Here is a 25,625-nt window from a genome sequence, read left to right on the forward strand (position 1 = left end):
GAGAGCATGGGACATAAATTATCGCAAGGTGCTATGGTAAGTGACCAGTTGCTAAAGAGCTATAAATAGTATTGTGGAAACCCAAAGGAAGGAACAAGTATGTAATTCATTTTGGACGGATCAGAGGCATTAAAGAAGTCCCATCTAACTGAGTCCTGAAAGATGAGTAGAAGTTTGTCTAGCAGAAGTAAGAGGAATGGACATTCCAGGATGTGCAAAGGCAAGAAGCTATAAAAGAATATGGTTATATTCAAAGAAGGGGAAGAACTTTAAAGTGGCTGGAATATGGGACGTGTAGTGGGAAGTAACAGGAAAAAAATCTGGCAGGATGGGCTGACGACAGATTGGAAAGGATTTCAAATGCAATTCAAAGTAGTTTGGATTTTATCCTTAGGGAAATAGCAAATTATTGAAGGAACTTAATGAAAGGAGTAATGTGATCTGAATTTCCCTTAAGAAAAAAATCTCCAGTGACTTTAAGAAGGATGAGTCGTCCAGAAGATTGTATATATGTTTATGCTCCTGTCATTTGTATTTATGTGTGCTTAGCTGCTCTTTTCTTATCTTGTCCTTGGTGCTCTGCTGGACCTGTGGTACTGACTGGTGCTAACCAGTTACTTTCTACCTCCACATTCCTTTAAGTCTCTGTTTTCAGTCTCTACAACCACCACTGATAAATGCTGTTGAAAGAAGGTAAATGAAGAGAGAGGGGGAGGAAAGGATGAAAGAATATGAATAATCACAAAAGAAATACCTGGAAGGAAGAAGAGAGATAGTATACTAATAAAAATAACATAATGGCTAACGTGTATTGAGTACATACTATGTGCCATGTTCGTTACTTATGCTTCACAGTACCTCATTAAATTTCAAAAAATTCCACAATGAAGCTACTGATTTATCCCCATTTTCAGATGAGCTAAGTGAAGCACAGAGTAACTTGGCTTTGGTTATAATGCTAGTAAATGGTAGAGAAGACTCAAACCTGTCCTGCCTGACTTTAAATCCCATACATTTAACTTTTACACTCTGTTCCCAATTACATCACTTACTGAATGCTATGTGCCAAGAACTATGCTAGCTGCTTTACATGGGTTAGCTCTAAGACCCACAATAACCTAAATAAGTAAATATCATTACCCCCATTTTATAGTACAGAAAACTGAGGCTCTAGGAGACTAAGTAACTTACCTAAGGTCACAAAGCCAGTAAGAGGCAGCACCAGAGCTTTAACCCTGATCTGTTTGGCTGCACCCTTTCCACGGCATTATGATGTTCCTATTCCCACTGCCTACTCCTTCTCCCACACGGTGACACTGCTTCTCATTTCCAGATTCCACACTCAAGGCTCAGCTAATATCTTACCTCCTCCAAAAGCCTTTCAAGAACATATCAGCCTACCATTGCATTCCTACTACAATTATTTCTGTAACACTCATTTACCTTGATCAAGACAGATTTGTATTTGTCAGTTCCTTGTTCTGTTTATGTTCTATGTCCCCAATCAGTCAACCCATGTAAGAGCCCTGCAGCAAATGCTCAGGCAATTTCTACCATCCAAATATGCCTTACATTACTCTCGACCAAGCCTCTAGAGGGGGACGGAATTGTGTCATATAATATGTATCCCCAAGATAACTGGCAGAATCCCAAGCACATACTAGGGCTTCATAATGTATTGACTGGCTCCAATATACATTAATAGTAGGAAGTTTTCAGTAATAATAACAATAACAGCTAACACTATATATGTATATATACACACACACACACGTATAAATTCAATCCTCACAACGACCAATGATGTAGGTACTAATGTTACACCCATTTTACAGAGGAAACTGAGGAGCAAAAAAGTTAAGTGACTTGTCATAAGGTCACACAGCTAATAAGTAGCCGAGTCAGGATCCAAATACATGTGGTTTCAATTCAGAGTCAGCATTCCCTTGACTACTTTAAAAATGCTACCTTCACTCAATAGATGTTGTTCTAAGATTAAACAACGCTCACACCTTAAAAAAATTATAAAACTCACACGTGACGTCTGCTGTAAACACTGAATAAAGGAGATATGGAAAGAAGTTTGTCTGCATATAGTAGGAAAAAACCCCCTGAGCAGCAGATACAAAACTGCTGGAAAAATAAGAAGAAAAGAAAATTGAGAAGCATTTCTCTTTAGAAAAAAATTAGAGTGTGCCAGTTGTGCCATTTTCACAAAGCCTCTGTGATTTGTAAAGCATCCATCCTGACTTCCTCTCATTAATACACCAAATTATATAGCATACGTCAGAGCAAGCAACCATTATTAGCAAAAGCTCTGCAACTCTACACCAGAATCATGTAATCTTGAACCAGTGAAATGCAACCACCTCTGGACTGACACACACAACAGCTGTTCAATGTGTCAGAGAAATGGCCTGATGAAGATCCCGAGGAAACAGTGGAAAACAGAATGTTGATTTCCAAATCTTTCAAACTTGATTAGGCTATTGCAAAAGTCAGGGAGAAAAATACAAGTTATATTTCTACTTTAAAAAGGCAACAAGAAATTCTTGATAATTTAGAGATGATGGAGAAAGTGGAGGCAAGAGATGTAGGTTTGCATATAATTCATAATTTATAATTTATGAAGCATTTTCCTGTACATTATTTCTTTTAACTCACACAACAACTTGGTGAAATCAGTAGCATTATCATCTCTACAAAATCAGCCTCTGCAAATAAGGCTCAGAGAAGATAACTTTCTATAGTTATTTAGCTAGGAAGTGGAGAAGCCAGGACTAAAGGCCAGGTCCTCTAAAACAAAGCTCCTTTCTTTGTATCATATGGTTTTCTCTTAAAACAAACAAATAAAAAGAAGAGCCTCTTGTGTTATAGAGGAAAAAAAGGTAATAGTAATTGCAAAATAGACAATGACTGAAGCATAAGAATGACAGGTCTCATTTCTCTCTGCTCTTTTAAGGAAACTTCACATCTCCCTCTTGAAAGTAAAATAATAAGTAATGAAAAAAGCCCTCTTGGTTGCTTTCCACCTCCATGTTCCCTAACTTTACTCCTCCTCCCTGGATCTGGGCAGTGTAACAATCTCTGTAACGGTACAACACCACAGCGGTGTCACAGACACATGAAAAACAAGCCCCATGACTCTGTTCAGGGAAATGCCAAAGGAAAACCAGACAAAATCTAGAACCCTGAAAATAAAGCAATTTCCCCATACAGCACAGCATAATTCTGCAGAACAAAGTAAAACAAAGGGTGATTATGTAGAAGCACTGTGCGGTGTGCTGTGTGCACGATGGCGAGGATGTGGGGGCAGCTAGGGTCTGAAAATGGAAGAAAAAATTTAAAAAGCAGGTAAGTCTATGTAGAGTTTGTTATGGCTGAAGAACTCTATGCCACAAAGTAAAGGGAACTGCTGCTTCAGAGCTCTACAACTTCCTGGGGAGCAGAGATCAACAAACAAATCCACCCTTTCTCAGAACTAACACATGAAATTCTTTCAACATTCATATGCAAGGAATGACAGACATTTCACTGCAGAGGCAGTCAGTGTGATTATGCCCACAGAGGATATCCCTGTTTACCTCTCTAGTCATAGAGGTGCCCATAAGCAGTGGCACATCGCCAGTCTAACACGTAAACACATGGTTCCAGGTAAGGAAGGCTCTACGTAACCCAAATATTATTTTTCTCACTATTCTTCTTTTATTAATTCATTCAGTATGTATATGTACATGCCTGACACAGTTGTAGATTCTTGGGATAAAGCAGTGAACAAAGTAAAGTTTCTGCCCTCATAAGCTCACACTCCAAATCCAAATCCGAGATTTCTTCCACCTCTAAGATTATGTGGTTCCATTACTAGAGAAAATTCAATTGCAAATGTCCCTGGCAGAGAGACACTTTGAGCACCTAAAGGAAAAAGACCACCTTATAGCCTCAGCATCTAGCATAATGCTTAATGCTCAGTAAAGGTTTATAAGTGAATGGAGGTAATTGCTATATTAAAGATATGGAAACTGAGATTCAGGATGGTGAAATAAATTACCTACGGTTAAACAAATGGTAAGTGGTAGAGCTAAGAACTGTGCCCTGACCTAGTACTAGTCTAGGTACACCCAATAATTTTCATGAATCCAATTAGGACTTTATTTTTAAGGACTATTCAGTTATTAAAGTCAGCTCCCCAACAGTGAGTCTCTGCGTCTTTGCTTACCTCTGCACTTATTAGTACCAGACAATTTAACACTTAATTTTTCTGTAATGGGGTCAAGAGATAAGATTTGAAAGAGTTTAGGGATGAAGTTACCCTTAAAAGTTATCTAGTTCTTTCTCCTTACTTTTCAGATGAGGGAACTGATCGGGAAGGGTAGAAATTTGCCCCAAATCCCACAGCTAGTCATAGGAGACTTAGCACCAAAACCCAACTCTTCTGATAACCAAGCCCAGTGTTCTTTTCCATCACCACACTGTCTCTCCTGGGTTCCTTGATGGTAAGAAGAATTATTAAATGTTTTTTGTATTTCTACCAACACTCAGAAACCACACCTACCATATGGTGCTACTGGCATACCACATTACCCAACAAATTAACTATTAAGAAAATTTTGTTTTCAAACCTAACTTTTCCTCCTCCATGAAATTTCTCTATTCCAGTTAGACCAGAGAAGTTTTAACAGCTTCTGGACCAAGACCCTGAGCTAAAAGACTCCAGCAGAAATTAGCTAAGCTCAATACACAGCAAAAATAACCCTATGCTAATATTCTTTCCCTGAAAAAAATGTCAGGACTTACAGGACAAGCCCTTCCCCAGTGAGTTTTGCTAGAAAATAATTGGGTGGCCTAAAGACTTGCATTTTCAGAGAAAGAAAAACTTTACCTACTGCCCTAGCTGAAGAGGAATTTTCCTGAGCTGCACTTGCAAAAATGATCTGCTCTGCAGTCAGGCCTCCCTTAAGGAAGTCAGAGATTTCAAAGGAACACTAAATTGGGAGCAAGAAGACTTTAACTCTTGTTCAGGTTCTGTCACTAATAAATTATTTGACAGTAGGCAAAATCATTATCCTCTCTGGGGTTATTTGACTCATCTGTAAAATAGGGATAATAATACTTATCCTGATTACCTCAAATGGTAGTCAGGTAGAATATATGAACTAATGGCCATAATATCAATTTGAAAAGTATAAAGCACCACGCAAATAAAAGATAGTGAAATTAATTATTAGTATTATTTCTCAGAAATACTGCATATTTTAGAGGCCAAAAGCTATCTTATAAAATCAGTTATAAAGAGGCAGAAGCAGCGTGACATAGCTGGAAGATGCCAAGAATGGAGCTGGCTGTAGGTATGAATCCGGACTCTGTGACCTTGACAAGTTGTTTAAACAAACTTAAACAGTTTCGTCATCTGAAAATGGGGGGCATTACTACTGTGAAGAATAAGTAACAAATATTTACAAATATACATCTAAAAGCATCTTGTTTGTATGGTATAAAATGGTATTATTATAAATTTCCTCTTCCAGAGAGCTTAGAACTTCAGGGTTTTAGCTAGCATTCACACCATGGGAACAGTTGAAACATCTGTAATGTCAAGTAGTTGAAACTGATTTAAAAAGAAAAAATAAATTAAAAAATAAAGAAAAAGAAAAAATCACCACCAAACAATAACAATAGCACCCCTGATCAACATATTAAAGCAAAAAAATTGTTGCTAATTAACCTAGCACACTAGCAATTGGGCCAGAATTTAGGAGCCAGTTCTATCAATGGGTATTTTTTCAGTCACTCAGACAAACTGTTGTGTTTATTTCAAATCCACTGCACTGAGACTCTCTTTGTGACTGGATTGTTGGATTATTGCCTGCATTCTGTCTTCTGCAAAAATGCCAAATGTATAGAAATTTCAGTCACCAGATTAAACGTTCATCTTGACAATATATTATGCTGTTTGGTGTCATGTTGACATCCTACTGATGATGCTCAAGACTTTTTATGCCTTTATTTTGTTCTTTGGTTTCAGTAAAAAGAAAAGTTGAAAGCTCTTAGACTAATGAATTCAGATTCTTTTCAGACACAGTGCTGCTTCTCTTCCATGAGACCAGGAAAAGGATATATTTCTGGTTGCAGACATATGTGGTACAGACATGAGATCACAGCTTTAAGCTTAACAGAAGAACATAACAATCTACTTACTGTTTACACTTTAGCCCAAAGGGCAGCTGGAAATCACAACCAACCATATGCAGTGCCGAACAAGTGGTCAAGACTTTATTAATAAAGCCAAGCATTAACAAATAAGATTCTGGGAATGGTACAGTGAGGGGCAGGAGTGTCGTACCATAGGCCCCTCTAAGTACTAGGCATAGGGCCCAGGCTATTGTTGAAAATGTCCTTTGGGATTAGACTATTCTCTCTGCCAGGATTTCATTTGCCATCTTTCATATTTCCCAGTTCTCCTATACAGTGTTTAATCAGCTGCTAGGGACTGGTTAGAAAGGACTCCAGTTCTTCTTGCATTCTGACATCCCTGAAAAGGGAGTGAATTATAAAATTATCTACATACAATTAAATCAAATCACACACACAGAGAAATGCTTTTTGTACTATAGAGAACTATTTCAAGTAGAAAAAGAGATGCAAATAATACCTCATTTAATCCTTCCAAAGTTTATGACAATTATAGTAATATTATCCCCAATTTATTGATGAGAAACTGATGAGAAAGGCTTAAGGATACTACAAGTAAATTGCAGAACAATGATTTAAATCCAGGTCCAAATCCCATGCTTTTGCTGTTCAACAACTGCCACAGAGAATAAATTAATTGATAACCCTTGGCCTATTATAATTTCTTTCTTTCTGCACTAAGAGGTATACAAATATACTAGGTAAATGTAGCATTCAAAATGAATCACTATTGAACATAGAACTACTTCTTACACACATCAGTGTCACAATTTATAAATTTCTATCTAGTTCTTTCATTTCTTTTCCATACCTAACAGATAAGGTCAAATCCCAAATTTGTAACCCAAATACAAACATCACAGGAAAGGTGTCAGAGTGTAAAACCATCAACACACCTACAAGCTTTCATCAAAGTGAGTTGGCCCTACTGGGTCAGCAAAAATTAAATAATCAATAACTCCTAAAAAGATGGTGCAGAAGTCAGAAGTTTGCTAGAATAACTAGTTCATTCAAGTGAAATTTATTCAAGTGTAATAAGTAGAGAAGGGAAATCTGAATCTGCAGTCTACCTCCTCAGACTAGATTTAAGGTATAGTATGGATTTTGATGAAGCACCTTTTGCATCTATGTGTGTTCTGATTTTGGTTTTGCTTTGTTTCTGAAACAGAAGTAAAGTTCCTTATTTGAAGTACATTGTATTGTCCTTTTTTTTTTCTTTTTTGCAATTGTGACTGTCAGGCTAAATATACCTCCAGTTTTCTATTGGGCTCAACATGAGAACTATATTCAGGAAAACAAGAGCAGAGGAAAGAACAATGTTCCAAATGTACCCTCCCTCACACCATGCCAGATTCAAGATAGGCTAAAAGAGACAGTATGCTCTCCACTGAGATCCCTAATGATGCCCCCGAGAGCTCAAGCCATTCACACAGTTATGACACAGATAGCAACCACATTTTCTCCCTTGGGGCTTAAAGAAAAGAACTGGCTCTCAAACCACAGTCAGTAATGTGTAACCACAGCACAAGGCAAAAGAAAAAGAGAGAACATCCCAGTGAAGTATGAGGTTAATCTCGGATAATTATCCCAAGCAATTAGAAATCACCATGGAACACAACTTTCAATCTCACCCTCAGCTTAGACACATCACAAAATGAAAGTGAATGATTAAAAATACTAGGAACTTATAGGCACAAAAGTATGGATGGAAAAGTTATAATGGCCACATTTCCAATGGACTAAACACTGATATTAGTGTACAGAAAAAATGTTGTCTAACACTTCAAGGTAATATATATACACAAACATAAAGCCTATGCACATTATAAAAGTAACTTTCCTAGAAAACATTACAGCTAATATAGTATTCTTTTAACCGTATATTGGCCACAAAATAATTCTTCAATTAACTAGCATTTTTATTATGTTTTGCAAAGGACAGCAGGCAACAGAGACATAGCAAAAAGAGTGTTGAACACTAGACAATTATGAAAAACAATAAATCTCTAATCTCTTTTTCCCCAATATCTAAATTCATAAAAAGTTCAGATAAAAAGTAAATTGGTGTCTTTTCAACAAATGGTGCTGAGAAAACTGGATATCTACACAAAACAATGTAGTTGAATGCTAACCTTACACTATACACAAAAATTAACTCAAAATGGATCAAAGATGTAAACTTAAAAGCTAAAACCTCAAAACCCTTAGAAGACACAGGGGAAGTCTTCATGACATTGGATTTGCAATGACTGCTTGGATATGACACAAAAGCACAGGCAACAAAAGAAAAATAGATGGGCTTCCCTGGTGGCGCAGTGGTTGAGAATCTGCCTGCCAATGCAGGGGACACGGGTTCGAGCCCTGGTCTGGGAAGATCCCACATGCCGCGGAGCAACTGGGCCCGTGAGCCACAACTACTGAGCCTGCGCGTCTGGAGCCTGTGCTCCGCAACGGGAGAGGCCGCGACAGTGAGAGGCCCACGCACCGCGATGAAGAGTGGCCCCCGCTCTCCGCAACTGGAGAAAGCCCACGCACAGAAACGAAGACCCAACACAGCCAAAAATGAATAAATAAATAAATTTATTAAAAAAAAAAAAAGAAAAATAGATAAATTGGACTTCATCAAATTAACTTATGTGCATCAAAGGACACTACCAGGAGAGTGAAAAGACAACATAGAGAAAGGGAGAAAAAATTTTCAAATCATATATCTTATAAGAGATTAATATCCAGAATACATAGAGAACTGCTACAATTCAATAACAACAACTTCAAACCCAATTAAAAAATGAGCAAGGGATTTAAATAAACATTTCTCCAAAGACCTACAAATGGCCAATAAATATATGTAAAGATGTTCAACATCATCAGTCGTTAAGCAAATGCAAATCAAAGCCACAATGAAATACAACATCACATCCACTAGGCAGGCTATTATCCAGAAAAATGGAAAATAACAATTTCCCCTCCTATGGCTTACTCCTTTACCTTCTTCAAGTCTTTGCTCAAATGTCATGTTCTCAATGACTCCTACTTTGATCATCCTATTTAAAACCACTTCCTTTCATTATCAATTCACCTTATTGTACTCTATATTTTTTTTCCAAAAGCCCTTATACACTTTTAATATACTATATAATTTACTTACTTATCATGCTTATTGTTATCTGTCTCTCCCATCTATAATATAAGCTCTCTGAGAACTAAAATTATTTGTTGTATTCACTAATATATTTTAAGTGCAAGAATAGTACCTATCACATGATGAATGCTTAATAAACATTTGCTGAATGAGTGAACTAATTTCTTGCCTAGAGACAGAAAGTAGCTTAAAATTTTGAAAACCAAATAATTCTTAAAATTAATCAGTTATTATCCTCTTCAACACCATATATTATCTCCCATTTGTTATCAACAAATAACCAAAGTACTATGGCTTAAAATATAAAGTGTCCCACTTTGCTGAACATTTCAATGGAATGAGGTCTTAAAATTTTATTCATATCTTAACATTCACAGTACATGTGCCAGTTATTTACTTATTGTCTCCTGACTCTCACATCACCCTTCAGTACTCTGCTCTGTGATTCTGGGGCACTATATTTCCCAGGCTCCCTTGCCAGCTGGCTTCCTACTAGGCTCTGCCAATGAGAGGGACTAGTGGGAAACTAGAAGGTGACAGCACCCCTCCAGCAGCAAAATACACTTATAGCTGCACCATTTTACATTCCCACCAGCAATGGCTTCTTTTAGCACTCCCAATACCAGCTCAAAGCCTAACCCCCTCAAAGATACCAACACCAGCTGGCCACACTCCTCTTAGTGATTAGAGCGTAAGCCATGCCATGTTTCCCTCAGTTGTCTGAGCACAAGCCACACAGCACACCCTCTCCCCAGAAGTCCAAGCCCCAGTCATAATCTTTTCCAAGTTCCTAAGTTCAAGTAACCCATGTTCTTCCATTTTGTTCCACCAACCTAATGGCTGGTAACTGCTCCCTACAGTTATATCTGGTTGCCTCAGCTTCTTTTTGCTTTTTCAAGCTTCCAATACCTGTGTAACAAAGATCCTCAATGAAATCCCATCCACTGTAACTATTTATCATGGTTTTTGTTCTCCTGACTAGATGTGACTATACTCGGTATAGTATAAAACTTCAGGCAGAGCAGAAGGTTGACAACAGAATAAATTTATATTTTACCACTCAGAATTAAACATAATATAGATCTTTTCATACTATCTTAACCAAAGAATGAGAAAATAGGCCTTTCAAATAGAACAAATAATAGAATAAGATCTAGAAGTACTATACTCATATCTGTATACTCTCATAGAGTCATAAATTTTCATCTCCAGCCCACTCCTCTCTCCTGCCCATTCCACATTTCCATTTGGATATCTAGCATGCATCTCAAATTTAACATGTCCAAAACTGAGTTTCTTATATTTCCTAAAACCTGTTCCTCCCAAAGCCTTTCCCACCCGACTTAATGGCAACGCTATCCTTATAGCTTCTAGGCCAGAATCCTGGAGTCATCCTTGACTCCTTTCTTTCTCTCATCCTCCATATCCAACATATTAGAAAGTGCTGTTAGTTCTTCATTCAAACTATATTCAGAATATAACCACTTCTCACCATCTCCACTGCTACTCCAAGCCACCAATAACTCTCACCCGGATCATTGTAGTAGCCTTTTAAGTGGTCATTCTGCTCCCACTCTTTTGTATCCCTAAAATTTATTCCCAGAAACTACCTAAATGATCCTTTTAAAACATAAGACAAATCATGTTACTCCTCTGCTCAAAATGTTCCTGTGGCATCCCATCTCACACACAGTAAAAGCCAAAATCCTCACAATGATATACCAGTTCCTATATGATCTGGTTCCTATTACTTCTCTGACTTCATCTCCTATTATTTCCCTTTCACTCATTTGTCTCCAGCCATTCTGGTTTCTTTCCAGTTGCTTTAACATCCAGGCACATTTCAACTTCAGAGTCTCTGCACTGGTCACTCCCTCTGCCTGCAACACTCCTTCCTAGGTATATGCATGGTTCCTTTGCTGTTATTTTAAGTCTGTGAGGAAAGATTTTCATCTCAATGAGACCTTCTCTGACCATCCTACTTAAACCTGGACACATTTCCACACTGGGCACTCCCTATTCCCCTTCCTTATTTTATTTTTCTCCATGGCATTTATCTTTTGACTTACTATATAATAATTTATTTTTTATATTGCCTTTCTCCTTTCACTATAATGTAAGCTCTTTGAGGGCAGGAATTTCTGTTTTGTTCACTGATGTATCTTTAATGACCATATGGTGCCTGGTACATAGTAAGTACTCAGTAAACATTTGTTAAGTGAAATTCCAAACTCCAAAGCACCAAGGAATGAATAAATATAAAACACACATAGAAATACAGTGTGACATATACGTGCATATGTATATATGATCAATATTTACTATATTCTGAAGAATGAAACTGTATTATAAACTCTAATACTATAGTAAGTACTATACCAAAATTACTTAGACTTTTCTATCAAAATCTCAATATGCATTTATAATCCTACCACATAATATATGGAGGCTCTCTAGCACAGTGTTTAACAGTCAGCCTGCCTGGCTTATATTATTCTTGCAATATCTACTAACTCTGTGACCCTAGGCAAGTTACTTGACCTCTGTGCCTTATTTTCTTCATTATAAAATAGTAATGGTAGTAATAATAAAACCTAGCTCATAGAAATTATGTAAAGGATTAAATTATATAATATATTTAAAGCACTTAGCACAATGCCTGGCCCATAGACAATATTCAGTATATGTTAATTATTATTATTATTCTATAAGGCACCTAATATTTGTTGAAAGACAAGTAAATGCTCTGAAATTCAACATTAAATACTGCCTGAATTTATTTATATTGCAGGCTTACTGAAAGTGAGAATCATTTTATACTTCTTTTATGTCTACCATAGTACTTAACATAGTAATTCAATAAATAATTGGCTGATTTACTGATTAATTGGTGATACATACATTATTAAACCTACTAAAAATATAGGTTACAAAAGCCAGGTTAGTCAAAATGACCAAAATAAGTAACAATGGAGAAGAAACACAAGTTCATCAGTTCTGACTCCTCATTTTATCACACTTATGTGTGATGTTAAAATATGCTAAAGCATACTAAAGACTTTTTAGTAAGTATACTAAAGACTTTTTAAAACTTGTACAGTAGAGAAACACAGATTTTTCTAGCAGAAAAGAAATAATGATATGTTAAGTAAACTTATTGTGGTAATCATTTCACACTAAATGTAAGCCAAAACATTACGATGTGCAGCTTAAACTTACACAGTGCTATATATCAATTATGTCTCAAAAAGAAAGAATGACAAATTAATGGCATAGGAAGAAAAGGCAAAAAGAAAGGGAAAGTAGAGACAGATGGCAGGCTTTAAGTTGAGGAGCCAACCAATCAAGACTATGTGAGTCATAAGAGAGAACAGAGCACTAACAAAGACTCAGGTTGACAGCTAAGAGTAGGACTTTGTTGGAAAGGCTACTTCTTCAAAAGGTCACACAAAGATAAGCCCAGTTGAGTGAGGACAATAATAACTGATTCCAAAAGAAGTATGCAGTTAACCTCTGGTCACAAGAAGCTGAACATCTTTCACAGAAGGAGAACTGCAGAAAAATTAAAATAAAAGCAAAGTAATAGAAGAATGAAATTATTAACCATCTTTGAAATGATGGACAAAGCCGGTGTTTGCCATCACTGGCTGAACACCTGGCTGGAATAACTGGAATGGAAAGATCCTTAATTAAAATTTTAATTTAAGTTCTGATATATAAATTTTCTTTCATTTTCTGTGAACCCCTACCCACCATTTTTATGACATTTTATTATTTTTTTCTGATGCTATAAAATCCCACATTAGTTAATGTGAACTATGTTCAGAACTGGCGATGGTCATATGACACAACCATTTTTTAACTCTTCAAAAATGTAATGTCATAGTGTGTAGATTTATTTATCAAGAACAATGGGAGAAGAAAATGACATTGTGCAGAAAATTATTCACAGTAGCATGTTATTCTGTGAATGTGCACATCTATGAACACCAGTGCACAAAAGAAATATAATTTCATCATTAAACTATAGTTGTGACACAAACTATTTGAGCTTTATGTCCCTAACATGTTTTCATAATTCAGCTTTATGTCCCTAACATGTTTTCATAATTCAGACAACCACAAAGGACAGTTCACAATGTGCAGTTCTGCACTTCTACAAAATGTACAGAAATAAATTCTCAACATTCGCCTAAAACAGAAACGTGTCAGTAGTCAATCCAAGCATATGGGCTCTTCTTCAGTTTCTGCACCACTGATTGAAGTCTCCTCCTTTCACACACTCCTCCTTTCATATTTTATTCTTTTCCCTTAGGTCCAGCTTCCTTCTTTGAGTTACTTTTTCACTGCCAAATAAGCTTAGCCTCCTATTCTATTAGATAGTTCTTGTCATTTACAACATCTTCCCCTACTGCTCTGGAAACAGTGACTCTTGCAAGCAAATGGTGTGGCATCACGCCTGAGAATTTAATTGGTGGGTACAGTCATACCCAGGCATTACCCAAATTTTATTGCAAGAGTTTGTGGTTTTATGGTTTACATGTGCTTAACTCTGTAGTCTTTAAGAAATTAAAGTATATAACAAATATGTTTAATAAACATATATATATATATCATATACCCTGAGCATTATTAGATAATAACCATGAGAAAGAAAGAAAGAGAGAAAGGAAGAAAGAAAGAGACTAAATTACCTGTCATTGCTAATACAGCCTCTAAGCCCTTGGTATATTTAATAAATACTGAAGATTACGCATTTTGACCCATCTTTAACTCAATACAATTACAGCTTCTATGCAGATATCATCTCACAATATTACACTGCACCATAATTACCTAAATCATAAAGCCAAATCTTTCTCTGAGCTCTCTATGCCTGCTATGGTCTGAATGTTTGTGTCTTCCCCAAAATTCATGTGTTGAAATCATAACCCCCAAAGGTGAAGGTATTAGTAGTGGGGCCACTGGGAAGTGATTAGGTCATAAGGGTAGAGCCCTCATGAATGTGATTAGTGCTCTTATAAAAGAGATCCCAAAGAGCTCCCTAGTCCCTTCCACCATATAACAAGAAGTCTGTGAGCCAGAAGAGAGCCCTCACCTGACCATGCCAGCACCCTGATATCAGATTTCTAGCCTCCAGAACTGTGAGAAATAAATTTCCATTATTTATAAACTATCTATGGTTATTTTGTTATAGCAGCCCAACGGACTAAGACAATGCCTCTTCATCATTCAGAACATCCTGAACTGTATATGCACATACCTGGGAACTACCTATTATAAAACATGTAAAGTCCTACAGAAAAGTCTACCCCCAAAATCAGAAAATCTGCAAACCCTATTCAGAATATTTTCATTGTCAGGAACTCCTTTTTTTTTCAGTTCATTAGAATCTCTACTAATCATATTATATAGGCACTCTGAGGTATGCTATCACTAATTCACAGGTTTGTAGCTTTTGTTTCCAACCCTTCTGTCTTCTTAGCGTTGTGCAGGTAAAATAATGACAGTGTATTTCAAACTCACTCTAAAAATTAACTTTTCCAGCAATACAAATGGTATTTCAAATATCACATGTGGAATGCATTTTAAAATAGAAAAAAATGATAACTTAGTATTAATGTCTTTACCATTTTCTCCTTTTTCTGTTTTTTAAAAAATTTTATTGGAGTATAGTTGATTTAAAATGTCGTGTTAGTTTCAGGTGTACAGCAAAGTGCTTCAGTTATACATATACATATATTCATTCTTTTTCAGATTCTTTACCCATATAGGTTATTATAGAATATTGAGTAGAGTTCCCTGTGCTACACAGTAGGTCCCTGTTAGTTATCTATTTTATATATAGTAAGTGTGTGTATGTTAATCTCAAACTCCTAATTTATCCCTCCACCCATGTTTCCCCTTTGGTAACCATAGGTTTGTTTTCGAAATATGTGCATCTGTTTCTGTTTTGTAAATAAATTCCCTTGTATCATTTTTTAAAATTAGATTCCACATATGAGTGATGTCATATGATATTTGTCTTTGCCTGACTAGCTTCACTTAGTATGATAATCTCTATGTCCATCCATGTTGCTGCAAATGGCATTATTTCATTCTTTTTATGGCTGAGTAATATTCCATTGTATATATATACCACATCTTCTGTACCCATTCCTCTGTTGATGGACGTTTCAGTTGCTTTTTATCATTTTCTCCTATCTAGCACTAGACTTATGTCCTAATCTCTGCTTAAACATGTGCCATAATATGACCCAAATATTTTAAATAATTAAAATTTAAAAACAGGAGATGACTTATCCCCTGCAAAATCCAAGAAATAGTAAAGTAAAATTGCTTTTGAAGGCCAGAAAAATACTTAGAAAGGAATGACCTGATTCATTGTTATTCCTTTCATGTTCATTCCTTTCTTTTTTTCTCTCTCTCCCTCTCCTCTCCCTCCCTCCCTTTTCCCTCCTTCCCTCCCTCCCTCCCTTTCTCTCTCATTTTCTACACTTTTCCCCCTTCTCTTTATTTCTGTAATTATTGAGGCTGTGCCACGTTGTATCACTGTTTTAAGAAAAGGAAACAACCAAGTCAAAAACCACAGGGTGAAAGGATGAAAGTTAAACTTAATGCTAACATTATGCCTATTAGCAATTTTTTAAATGGAACTTAAAGGGTTATCTAACCAAAAAATGACTACTGCCGTTAGGGAAAAGATATGAGAAATAGTTACAACTTCATCAACTTACATTTTAAAAATATCTCAAAAGCTCACTATTTTTAACTAACACTTCTTAAACCCTTTTCAAACTTTACTAGTCCACACCAATTACTTTTTGGCCTACTCACTCAAACAGAAGTTATACACATTATAAAACAGAGTAATGACATTTTTTACTCATCAAACCTAATCTCTCCAGATGAGATTAGATAGTTTGCATCACTGAATCAAAGACTGTTACAACTGAAAGGAAAGAGGTCTAGAAAGCTTAAACAACTTGCTCAAGCAAGTAACTAGTTGTTAATTAGTAGCAGAGAGAGTTCAGACTGGAATCCAGTTCTCCAAACTCCAAAGCACCAAAGAAGATTGGGACTAGAATACAGACATCCAAACTTCAAAGCACTGAGCACCGTATACAAAAGACAAAAGAAATGGCTCTGGTCCTAAAGAACTCACTAAAAACCTATAGTTGCATAATTCTCTGATGAATGATATATGATTATAGTAATGGAGGCAATATCTAATACAAACAGTATATTCAGAAAACAATTTGGTTAACCTCAAGTCATTTATGTATAGTTCTGGAATACATAATGTGATTTTTTTTCCTCCTGGATCAATACCTTCTGAATTACATTGATTCAAGGTCAATATTAAAATAAACTAGAAATTCCCCCAAAACTGGCAAGGGGTGACAGTAGAGACAAGAGTTGAAACAGAGAAAGAGAAACATGCTGGCTGTTAAGGGAAAGTCATCCCAGGATTAAAAAACTGTTGTACTTAATGTTCAAGACATAATCCATGCATGTTTGATAGAGTTAGCTATAATTATAAGCAGAATCTTTCACCTACTTCCTCTACACTCCTGCCTTTAAATGGCTAAAACCTCTTTTCAAAAGATGGTTACTGGGAATATGGGAAAAGTTGAGGAAATTGGATTTTAAAATCACAGCACTCTTGCTAAGGGTAAGAGTTTCATATGGTCTCTATGAGGTTAAAGTGAAGACAATAAGGGAAGAATTCTTCATGATCATCATTGAAGCCCGAGACTACATTCTATAGACCAAGCATAGAGCAACTTATATCTCCCCAGGCAACTGTTGAAAATGGGGAAAACAATGCACTACTGATGGAACATTTCAGACTCCAGAGCTGACTGTTGTTATCTCTTTAACACTAACTAAACTTAACCCTGATGGAAAGAAGGGAAGGGTGGGGGGGAACGGAGGGACCAGAGTGGGTGGGAGAGATGGAGAGAAGGTAGGAAAGAGAAAAGGAGAGAAAAAGAAAAATAAGAAAGTGTTAACGGGTATTATTCTTCAGAACACTAAAAACTCAATCTACAAAGAAACCTTTTATATATAAAAAAAGGTGTGGTTACAGAGATATTCAAGTTATTGGCATTTGTTTCTAAGCAAAGAGGACTTCAACTTTTAAAATACAGTAGTAATAGCTATACCATCGCAATTGATTGAGCCTTCCTCTCTTTTTGTGGTAATGTGTACTGCATCAAGAGAGATAAAAAGGAAGAATGAAAATAAATAAATAGATCAATAAAAACTAAAGGGGGCTTCCCTGGTGGCGCAGTGGTTAAGAATCCGTCTGCCAGTGCAGGGGACATGGGTTTGATCCCTGGCCCGGGAAGATCCCACATGCCGCGGAGCGACTAAGCCCATGCGCCACAACTACTGAGCCTGCGCTCTACAGCCCGCGAGACACACCTACTGAGACTGTGTGCCACAACTACTGAAGCCCATGTGCCTAGAGCCCGTGCTCCACAGCAAGAGAAGCCATGACAATGAGAAGCCCATGCACTGCAACGAAGAATAGCCCCTGCTCGCCACAACTAGAGAAAGCTGTGCACACCAACGAAGACCCAACACAGCCAAAAATAAAAACAAATAAATTAATTAATTAAAGAAAAAAAAACTAAAGGAACCAGGGTACTTAAAGCCCTTTGTTTATTAGCTTCTTTCCAACCAACTACTCAAAACTGTAATGTTAGTTTACTTTCTTGTTTAAATCTCAGTTCCCAGGTATGCAAGGACAAAACAAAATAAAAATGAATTTTTTCCTCCAACAAAAATTGCAACTTAAAGCCAGTTGGTCATAGGAGTGAGGCTGTCCATGCAAGGTAATGGTGAAAATACTCTGTCACTATTAAAAGAGCTAAAGTTGGATAAACACTCAAACTAAGTGAACAGGATTTCCTTTTATCAGAAGAGAGGGAGAAGTGATTTTACAGTATAAAGAAGAAATACAATTTGGAATAGGGAAAAAAGCCACTTGAAGACATTATCTTAAAATAATATTTACTGTATTATTATTATTGCTATTATTACTATTACCATCATCTGGTTTCTTGCACATGTGACTCTGCCCAAGCATATGGATTTATATCTACATTGGTTGGTTTATTATCCTATAGAATAGGAGACATGTATTTTACTCTAAATTCAACAAGTTTAACGTGCCTCTCCTTTACACTCAGAAAATATAAACAAGCACTTAAAAAGTAAAAATGTTTCTTTTACCATGAAATATTAATTTTAAGCTTATTAGAAATTGGTATTTCACCTTACAATGGGGAGACACATATGGAGCTGATCACAACAGTATGATTTCAAACTGCTGAGGGGAGTATGAATCAGTGCATCCTTTCTAGAAAGTGATTTGGCAGTATATCAAAATCATTAAAAATACTCTTTGAACTATATTTTAGATGTCTAGGAATTTATTCCACAGAAGAAATCATGGTGGTATTCAAAGATTTATATGTTAAATACGTTCACTGAAGTACTGCTTATGATAGAGAAAAATTAAAACTACCTAAATTTCAGCAGTTAGTATTAACATATTTAACATTTATTAAACAACTTGTGTTGACTGCCTACTATGTGCTAAGCACAGTGGATTAAATGTAAAATGTATCCTTAAAGTAAAATATAATGTATCAGTTTAAAAATCATATGATCCCAAACTGTTTTATAAATTTAGTATACTTCTGTAAAAATCACAAACAGAGTTTTTTTGGTGGGTGGGGGAAGAAATGATAAAATTACTCTAAACTTCATCTGGAAAAACAAATGCTTGAGAATAACACAGATAATCTGAAAAAGAAACATAATTCAATTAAAAAATATAAAATATCACTAACTAAAAGTGTGCCAAATGGATGGCCAGATTGATTATTAATAAAAGAAGTTAAAAATGGACCCAAGTATCTCTAAGAATTTAGTCTAGGATAACTGTAGTGTTTAAAAGATGGATTATATGACTAATATTGCTGGGAAAATTGGTTCTTTATATCTTAATAGCATATCATGCAACAAAATAAATGTCAGATGTATTAAAAAATTAAATGTAAAAAAAAGATAATGTTATAATAAAATACAAGTGAATATTTACATAATGTTGGGTGGAAAAGACATTCCTAAAAATGACACCAAAGGCAGAAACTCAAAAGGAAAAAAAATAAAAGTTTAGATTTGATGAGAGAGAATTGATTTTCTAAAAACTTTAATTGAAAGACAAAATAACAAAGTTGGAAAAGAATCTGCATCATATGAGATAAAGGATTAATATTTTCAGCATATAAAGACCTTTTACAAATGAATAAGTATTAACTGCCGATTATAATAATGTGCATTACTTTGTGCTGGACTATTCTAAATATTTTATATATGTTCATTCATTTGATCCTTGCAACAGCCCTATGACACACAGAAAACTTTTACAGATAAGGAAACTGAGGCACCAAGAGATTAAGTAAACACCCAAGGTTACAGAGTTGGTAAGTAGTGATGGTAGAGCCAAGATTCAAATACTGTCACCAACAGTCTGACTCTAAAATTGAAGCTACTTCTCAAAGGATATGAGTAAGAAATTTATTTTTTAAAAAAGAAAAGAAAGAAATCTAATGCAAATGAGCAATAAACAAATGAAGAAATATTTCATTTCACAACTAATCAAAGAAATACAATTATACTAAAAATAAGTTGCCATTTTCTACCTGTCATATTAGCAATGGTTGAAAATAATGACAGTAATATTGTAAGCAAGGATGTGGCAAGATGAGTACTCTCGTACACTGCTAGTAAAAGTAAACTGGTTCAACTTTTCTAGAGGGCATTTTGGCAATATGTATCAAATGCTTTTAAAAAGTGACTAACCGACAATTCATTTCTAAAAATTTGAACTAAAGAAATCATCAGAGATGTGTGCAAAGATTGAGCTACAAAAGAGTTTATTGCAATGTTGTTAATAATAGTAAAAAATTTTGAAATAACTATAGATGATCAGTTAAAGTATGGAATGTCCAAAAATAGAATAGTAGGCAACCATTAAAAATGATGTAAAATAACAGTGGTTCATAGGAAAATATAAACTATATGATATATATTATTAAATAAAAAAGCAGAATATAAAGCATTTGTTACCATATGATTCCATTTTTGTTTAAAAAGGAGATATAGATATAAACATTAGAGAGAGAAACATAAAATTTTAATACTGGATGTATATAACCTTGATATTATAATGATTGTATCTGGACAAGGAAATGCAGTTTTTTCTTCTTTTTATCTTTATATGTGTTTCCTAAATTTCTTATATGCAGTAACTGTTACTTTTGTACTAAATAACAGTTCATTTTAAAAAGAAAAGGTATGCAGGATTATATTTAATGACATGGGGAAAATCATCATGGTATGTTAACTTTTAAAAAGTAGCTTGCAAAACAGCATGTGCAATAAGATACCATTTTTCTTTTAAAAAATATGTGTATCTAAGTAGAAGAACTTGAAGGATATAATCAGTATAAGCATTTTTGAGGTATCTTTAGATGTCATTATGGAAGTTTTTTTTAGTTTCTTTTTTATATTTTTCAAATTTTCTCCAATAACCATGGTTTGTTTTTTAATCAGAAAAAAGAAAAGCAATGAAAAAGACTATATTTTACCCTTTTCTCCAAATCCATTCTAATTGTTAAACAAGCCTATAATTTATGGAAAAGCAAAAAATAACATATGCCTTCTTATTGTCAAAACAGACACAAAAAGATGTGATAGTTTCTCTTCAAAAAGCAAATCTCATAAATGTATTAGTATATTCTATCCAATTAGAAATTGTATTTAAAATGATGAAACTCTAAAAGTACTATATCAAGCTGCAAATGAGCCCTACAAAGCAATGAAGTAAATCTCCTTGATACGTGTCCATCTATTGATAGACAGGTAGATATAGTAAATTAAAATAACTGCACATGGTTAAACGTTTGATTTAAAAACAAAATAAACGTTGACACTGGTCATCAATATGGCAAAACAAACAAATTGAATAGGGATCAATTATTTGGCAGTGTAGCATTACCAACAGTCCTGATCTGGATTCCTAAATATGTGATCTTGAGCAAATCAACTAATCTCATCAAGTTTTAGATTCCTCAGCTTTAAACTTACAGTGAAAAATTAGACTCTTTGGCTTTAAAATCACAGTAAAAATGGATAGAAATATAAAGAATTTTCATATAACTAAGCTAATATAAAACCTGGAGTACCTCCAAAATTAGTATCTACTTAATTAAATATAGATGAAGATGGTAACAACATGAGACAAAAAGAGAATTTCGAAAAAAAAGAAAAGAAAGAAAGAAGATAAAGAAAGAGGAAAAAGCAGACACCCTTGAAGAACTTCTTTCACAGGGAATCAAGACTCAGAAAAACTTACTAGCTTTTTCCCATTTTCAGAAGGCCAGAAGAACTGGGGACCAAATTTCTGAATTTTGGCCACAAGCCCCAAGTCTAACTAATCACCCAGTAGCACTCCTCCACATGGAGAAGCTGATATAGCATCAACAAATTCTTTATCAAAATCAACACTTTGTAACATTGAGAAAATTAAAAGTGTTGTAATCTATAAATGGCCCAGCCTGTTCTGTTGAAACTTTATCCCAGTTGGACACTATAATTAAAAGTATGTTCAAAAAAAGTTTCTCTTTACCTCTGCTACAATTTTATTAAGTCATATATATTTTCTTCCATTTCTTAGAAAGTTTGCTTGTTCCTGTAATTTTGCATATGGTATTTACATTCTTCATGGAAATATGCATAAGTCAGTTTCATTTTTCTTGTTAAGGGAGAAAACATACTTGAAATCTTTTATTTTTCAATACAAAACTCTAGTCCCTTATGTCAACTTTCACTGACTTTCCATCTCCTTAAAATTTCACCTTCCTCCCCATTTCCTCCTCCAGTCCAAATACACACACACACAAACACACAAACAAACACACACAGAGGCACACACAGGCAGAATGCTAGACTTTAAAAAATAAACATTCAAACATAAAGTCACCTGAGGTTGACAAAGTTGTAAGCTCTTTCAAAAAAAAAAGAAAGTTCGTTTAAGTAATAAAAGAAAGCATTAGACATTCTAATCAAAATCTGGTAATTTTTTTTTCTCTAAGTCAATGTTATTATCCAAGATAATAAACCACCATTACAATAAGCCAATTCTCACAGTTAATCATTATAAAAGAAAAGCAAAAGCCTTAAAAAGCAAAAGTCTTTACCTATCAAAATATTTTTTACTTATTACAGGTTTTCTGGATATCTCAATATTGCTTCTCTCCCAACCATCATCAAACCATCCAATAAACAACTTTGTCAAACACACTGTCTCTTCAGCTCATAAATAACAACATACCTGGCACCTGTACACATAAAGAGCAACCTAAATGTTTAATCAAATACCTCAACTTCAGAAATTAGCTTCTCCCCTTTATCCTTTGGTGGCCACAGTATCTTCATTGGAAGCCTCTATTGCTGTCATTATTTCTAATTTGAAATCATCCTCTACCTCCACACCCTTCCACGAAGGAAACATAGTTTTTATCTTTGTCTTGCACATGTACACCATAGTGGGGGGGGTAGAGTAAATTGCCATTTGCAACTTTCTTTCAAAAATAAAATAGCAAATAAACAAGGAGTCCTCTCCATTATAGGATACCAATGCACATTCAACACTCAAGTCAGCTGCTGGACTCCACTGTTAACCTAATTGCCTAATGTAACATATTTTCAAATGGCAGAAAATCTCACAACCTGGGAAGAAATTATATAAAGGTAAAGAGATGCTATATTTGATACCTCACATGAAGCTTGTGTCCATTCCGAATAAAATACTGTACCTTTGGATGTTTCTGTGCTTAGGTCTAAGAAATAATCTAAAATGAAGTTACAAAATTCACTGTGAGGTCATTGTCAACTTCAGGGTAGATCTTAAGGAAGGAGAGAGGGAATAATGGAAGACACTACTTAGGTTATTTTTGAAGTGAAAAATATACTGTTTTCATAGGCAAAGACTTAAGATTGTTAGTTTTTACAGAACTCAGAGGTTTGAAAAATAGTTCAAATTAAAATAATAATAGTAACACTTGTAAAGCACTTATTGTACAAGCATTATTGTAGTTATTTTACATATATTAACTTATTTAGTCCACAAAACAAACACATATTGGAGTAGGTATTAGTATGTAGATATTATTATCACTATCCCCATTTTACATATGAGAAAGTAGGCACATATAAATTAACTTGTCCAAGATTATGCTAGTAATGGTCAAGTCAGGATTTTAATCTAGGCAGACAAACTTTAAAGACCAAGTTCTTAACCACCACTTAACCTCTGAACTACCATAGAATAATCTAATGAGGCTTTTTCCTTGGAATTACTCCTTCATTTCATGTAGAATTAGAAATATACATTGAGATTAAAACCCGTTTCCTCAAGAAGGATAGCTATGGACAATCAATAAAATGGTGTTTTGGTTAATTACTGTATTAACTTCTATGTAAATCCATAAATCAGTACCTTTTGATATAGGAAATTTAGCAGAGAATACACTCATGATTCTATGAATTATGAATGATGGGCTTATTTAACAACAATAAGAATTGCTCCTTCCTTGGTAAATTTTTTAAACTTCATTCTTTTAGGATTAATTTGCCCTGAATATTGAGTTCCTTAGACACCCACGTTTCTCCATAGATCATTTATACAGCAACATCCTTATAACAGAGCAATGAGGAGAATTAGAAAGGAAGCAAAAGCCAAAACAGATGTCAAAGTAATACACTAAAGCTCATTTACTTTTATTAAAGAAGAATTCTGGAGCTCAGAATCTATTTACTTTTACTTCAGATAAAATTATAGTGCTTTTAATTACTTGAGGGACACTCCTGGGTTCAAACCCTGATTCTGCTACTTACTAGTATTATGATCTTGGGCAAGTTATTCAGCTTCTCTGAATCTAGGTATTTCTATCTGTAAAACAGTCCACCTCACTGGAGTGTTGCAGAAATAAACACAATTAACATAGTATATGTAAAGTTCTTAGCACAGTGCCTCGCATATAGTAAGCGCTCATAAATGGTTCTCTGTTGTCTAAGAAAATTGAACTAACAATAATCCAGGGACTCACTGTGAAAAGTAAATAGCATAATTTATGTGAAAGCACCTGTATTAGTGCTGTACAACAGAAAGGAACTTTACAAAATGCTAATTTCCCCCTCTTCTTATCTAATTTAACAGCCCGCAGCCGAATAGAAATAGCAGTTCATAGGAGTATGGAAGAAGGATTAATATTACTAGAGGCAAAAACACTAATTACCAAGAAATGAGATTTTACAGTCTGGAAACAAAGGCAAAGACAGAAAATCCAAAATGCAGATACCAGAACTCAAAAAGCACAGCAGTTTGGGGGCCCGCTCAACATAGAGATAGGTAGCCTTAATAGACAATTCAACTCAAGAAGCAGTTCAGGAATCAGAAGTGCATCATGATGACTCTGAGCCACAAAGGCAAGCTGCTAGGTAATTAAATTTTTAAATTATAATTTAAAACTGGATATAAGCTTAACTATATATACATTACCCAAAAATTTTAACAGGGGTTATCTCTGGTAATGGAATTATGAGTGATTTTAAATATCCCCCTCTTCATTTTTTTTAATATTTTCTAAACAACAAAGTATTTAGGAAATCAGAATGTATAGGTAACTTATAAAAATAATGTTGGTGCTTAAAGAGGCAGTCTTTAGAAATTTAAGAAACACATGAATGTGTATTAGAGGGATTAACTCATTCTGTGTTGAGTTCCTTGTTCAAATAGCCAAATTGATCCTTGAACAATAAAGGTATAAAAAAATGTAATTATTATGAAAAAATTGATTACATGTTGCACAATAAATTAACTTGAAAAAGCAAAAAACGCTAGAAGTAGATTCATCTTAGAGGTTCCATTTTAAATAGCAGTCAGTATCAACACAAAGCTTATAACAGGAACCACATATGATTACCTCTATCTTTGCTTGCAACAATTCTGACACACCCTCATTTTTAGGGTAAAAAATGTCTAAAAAACTCTAGGGAAACAGCAAAATAAACTGATAAAATGGACAAAATTTCAAGCAGCACAGTCATAAGTGAAATGCACTTTACCTTCTAAAATAAAAGTTAGAATGCTTTAGGCAATTTAGCTGTTACTGAGCAATCACTGACTCTGCGCAGTTGAAAAAGAAAGAAA

The 25,625-nt window shown here is 34.9% G+C and overlaps 2 protein-coding genes across 5 annotated transcripts in view; one reads left to right on the forward strand and one right to left on the reverse strand.

Moving 5' to 3' along the window:
* SOX6 (SRY-box transcription factor 6) overlaps positions 1-25,625 on the reverse strand; it is a 537,504-nt gene that overhangs the window by 416,351 nt on the left and 95,528 nt on the right. The window lies entirely within an intron of this gene.
* Positions 3,296-25,625, forward strand: part of LOC133099896 (heat shock protein HSP 90-beta-like) — a 110,629-nt gene continuing 88,299 nt past the window's right edge. Inside the window, 2 exon segments of the mRNA XM_061203740.1 lie at positions 3,296-3,354; positions 3,593-3,654. Coding sequence (XP_061059723.1) covers positions 3,296-3,354; positions 3,593-3,654 — 121 coding nt within the window.

Source organism: Eubalaena glacialis, chromosome 10 (assembly GCF_028564815.1).
Source record: "Eubalaena glacialis isolate mEubGla1 chromosome 10, mEubGla1.1.hap2.+ XY, whole genome shotgun sequence".
Taxonomy (NCBI): Eukaryota; Metazoa; Chordata; class Mammalia; order Artiodactyla; family Balaenidae; genus Eubalaena; species Eubalaena glacialis.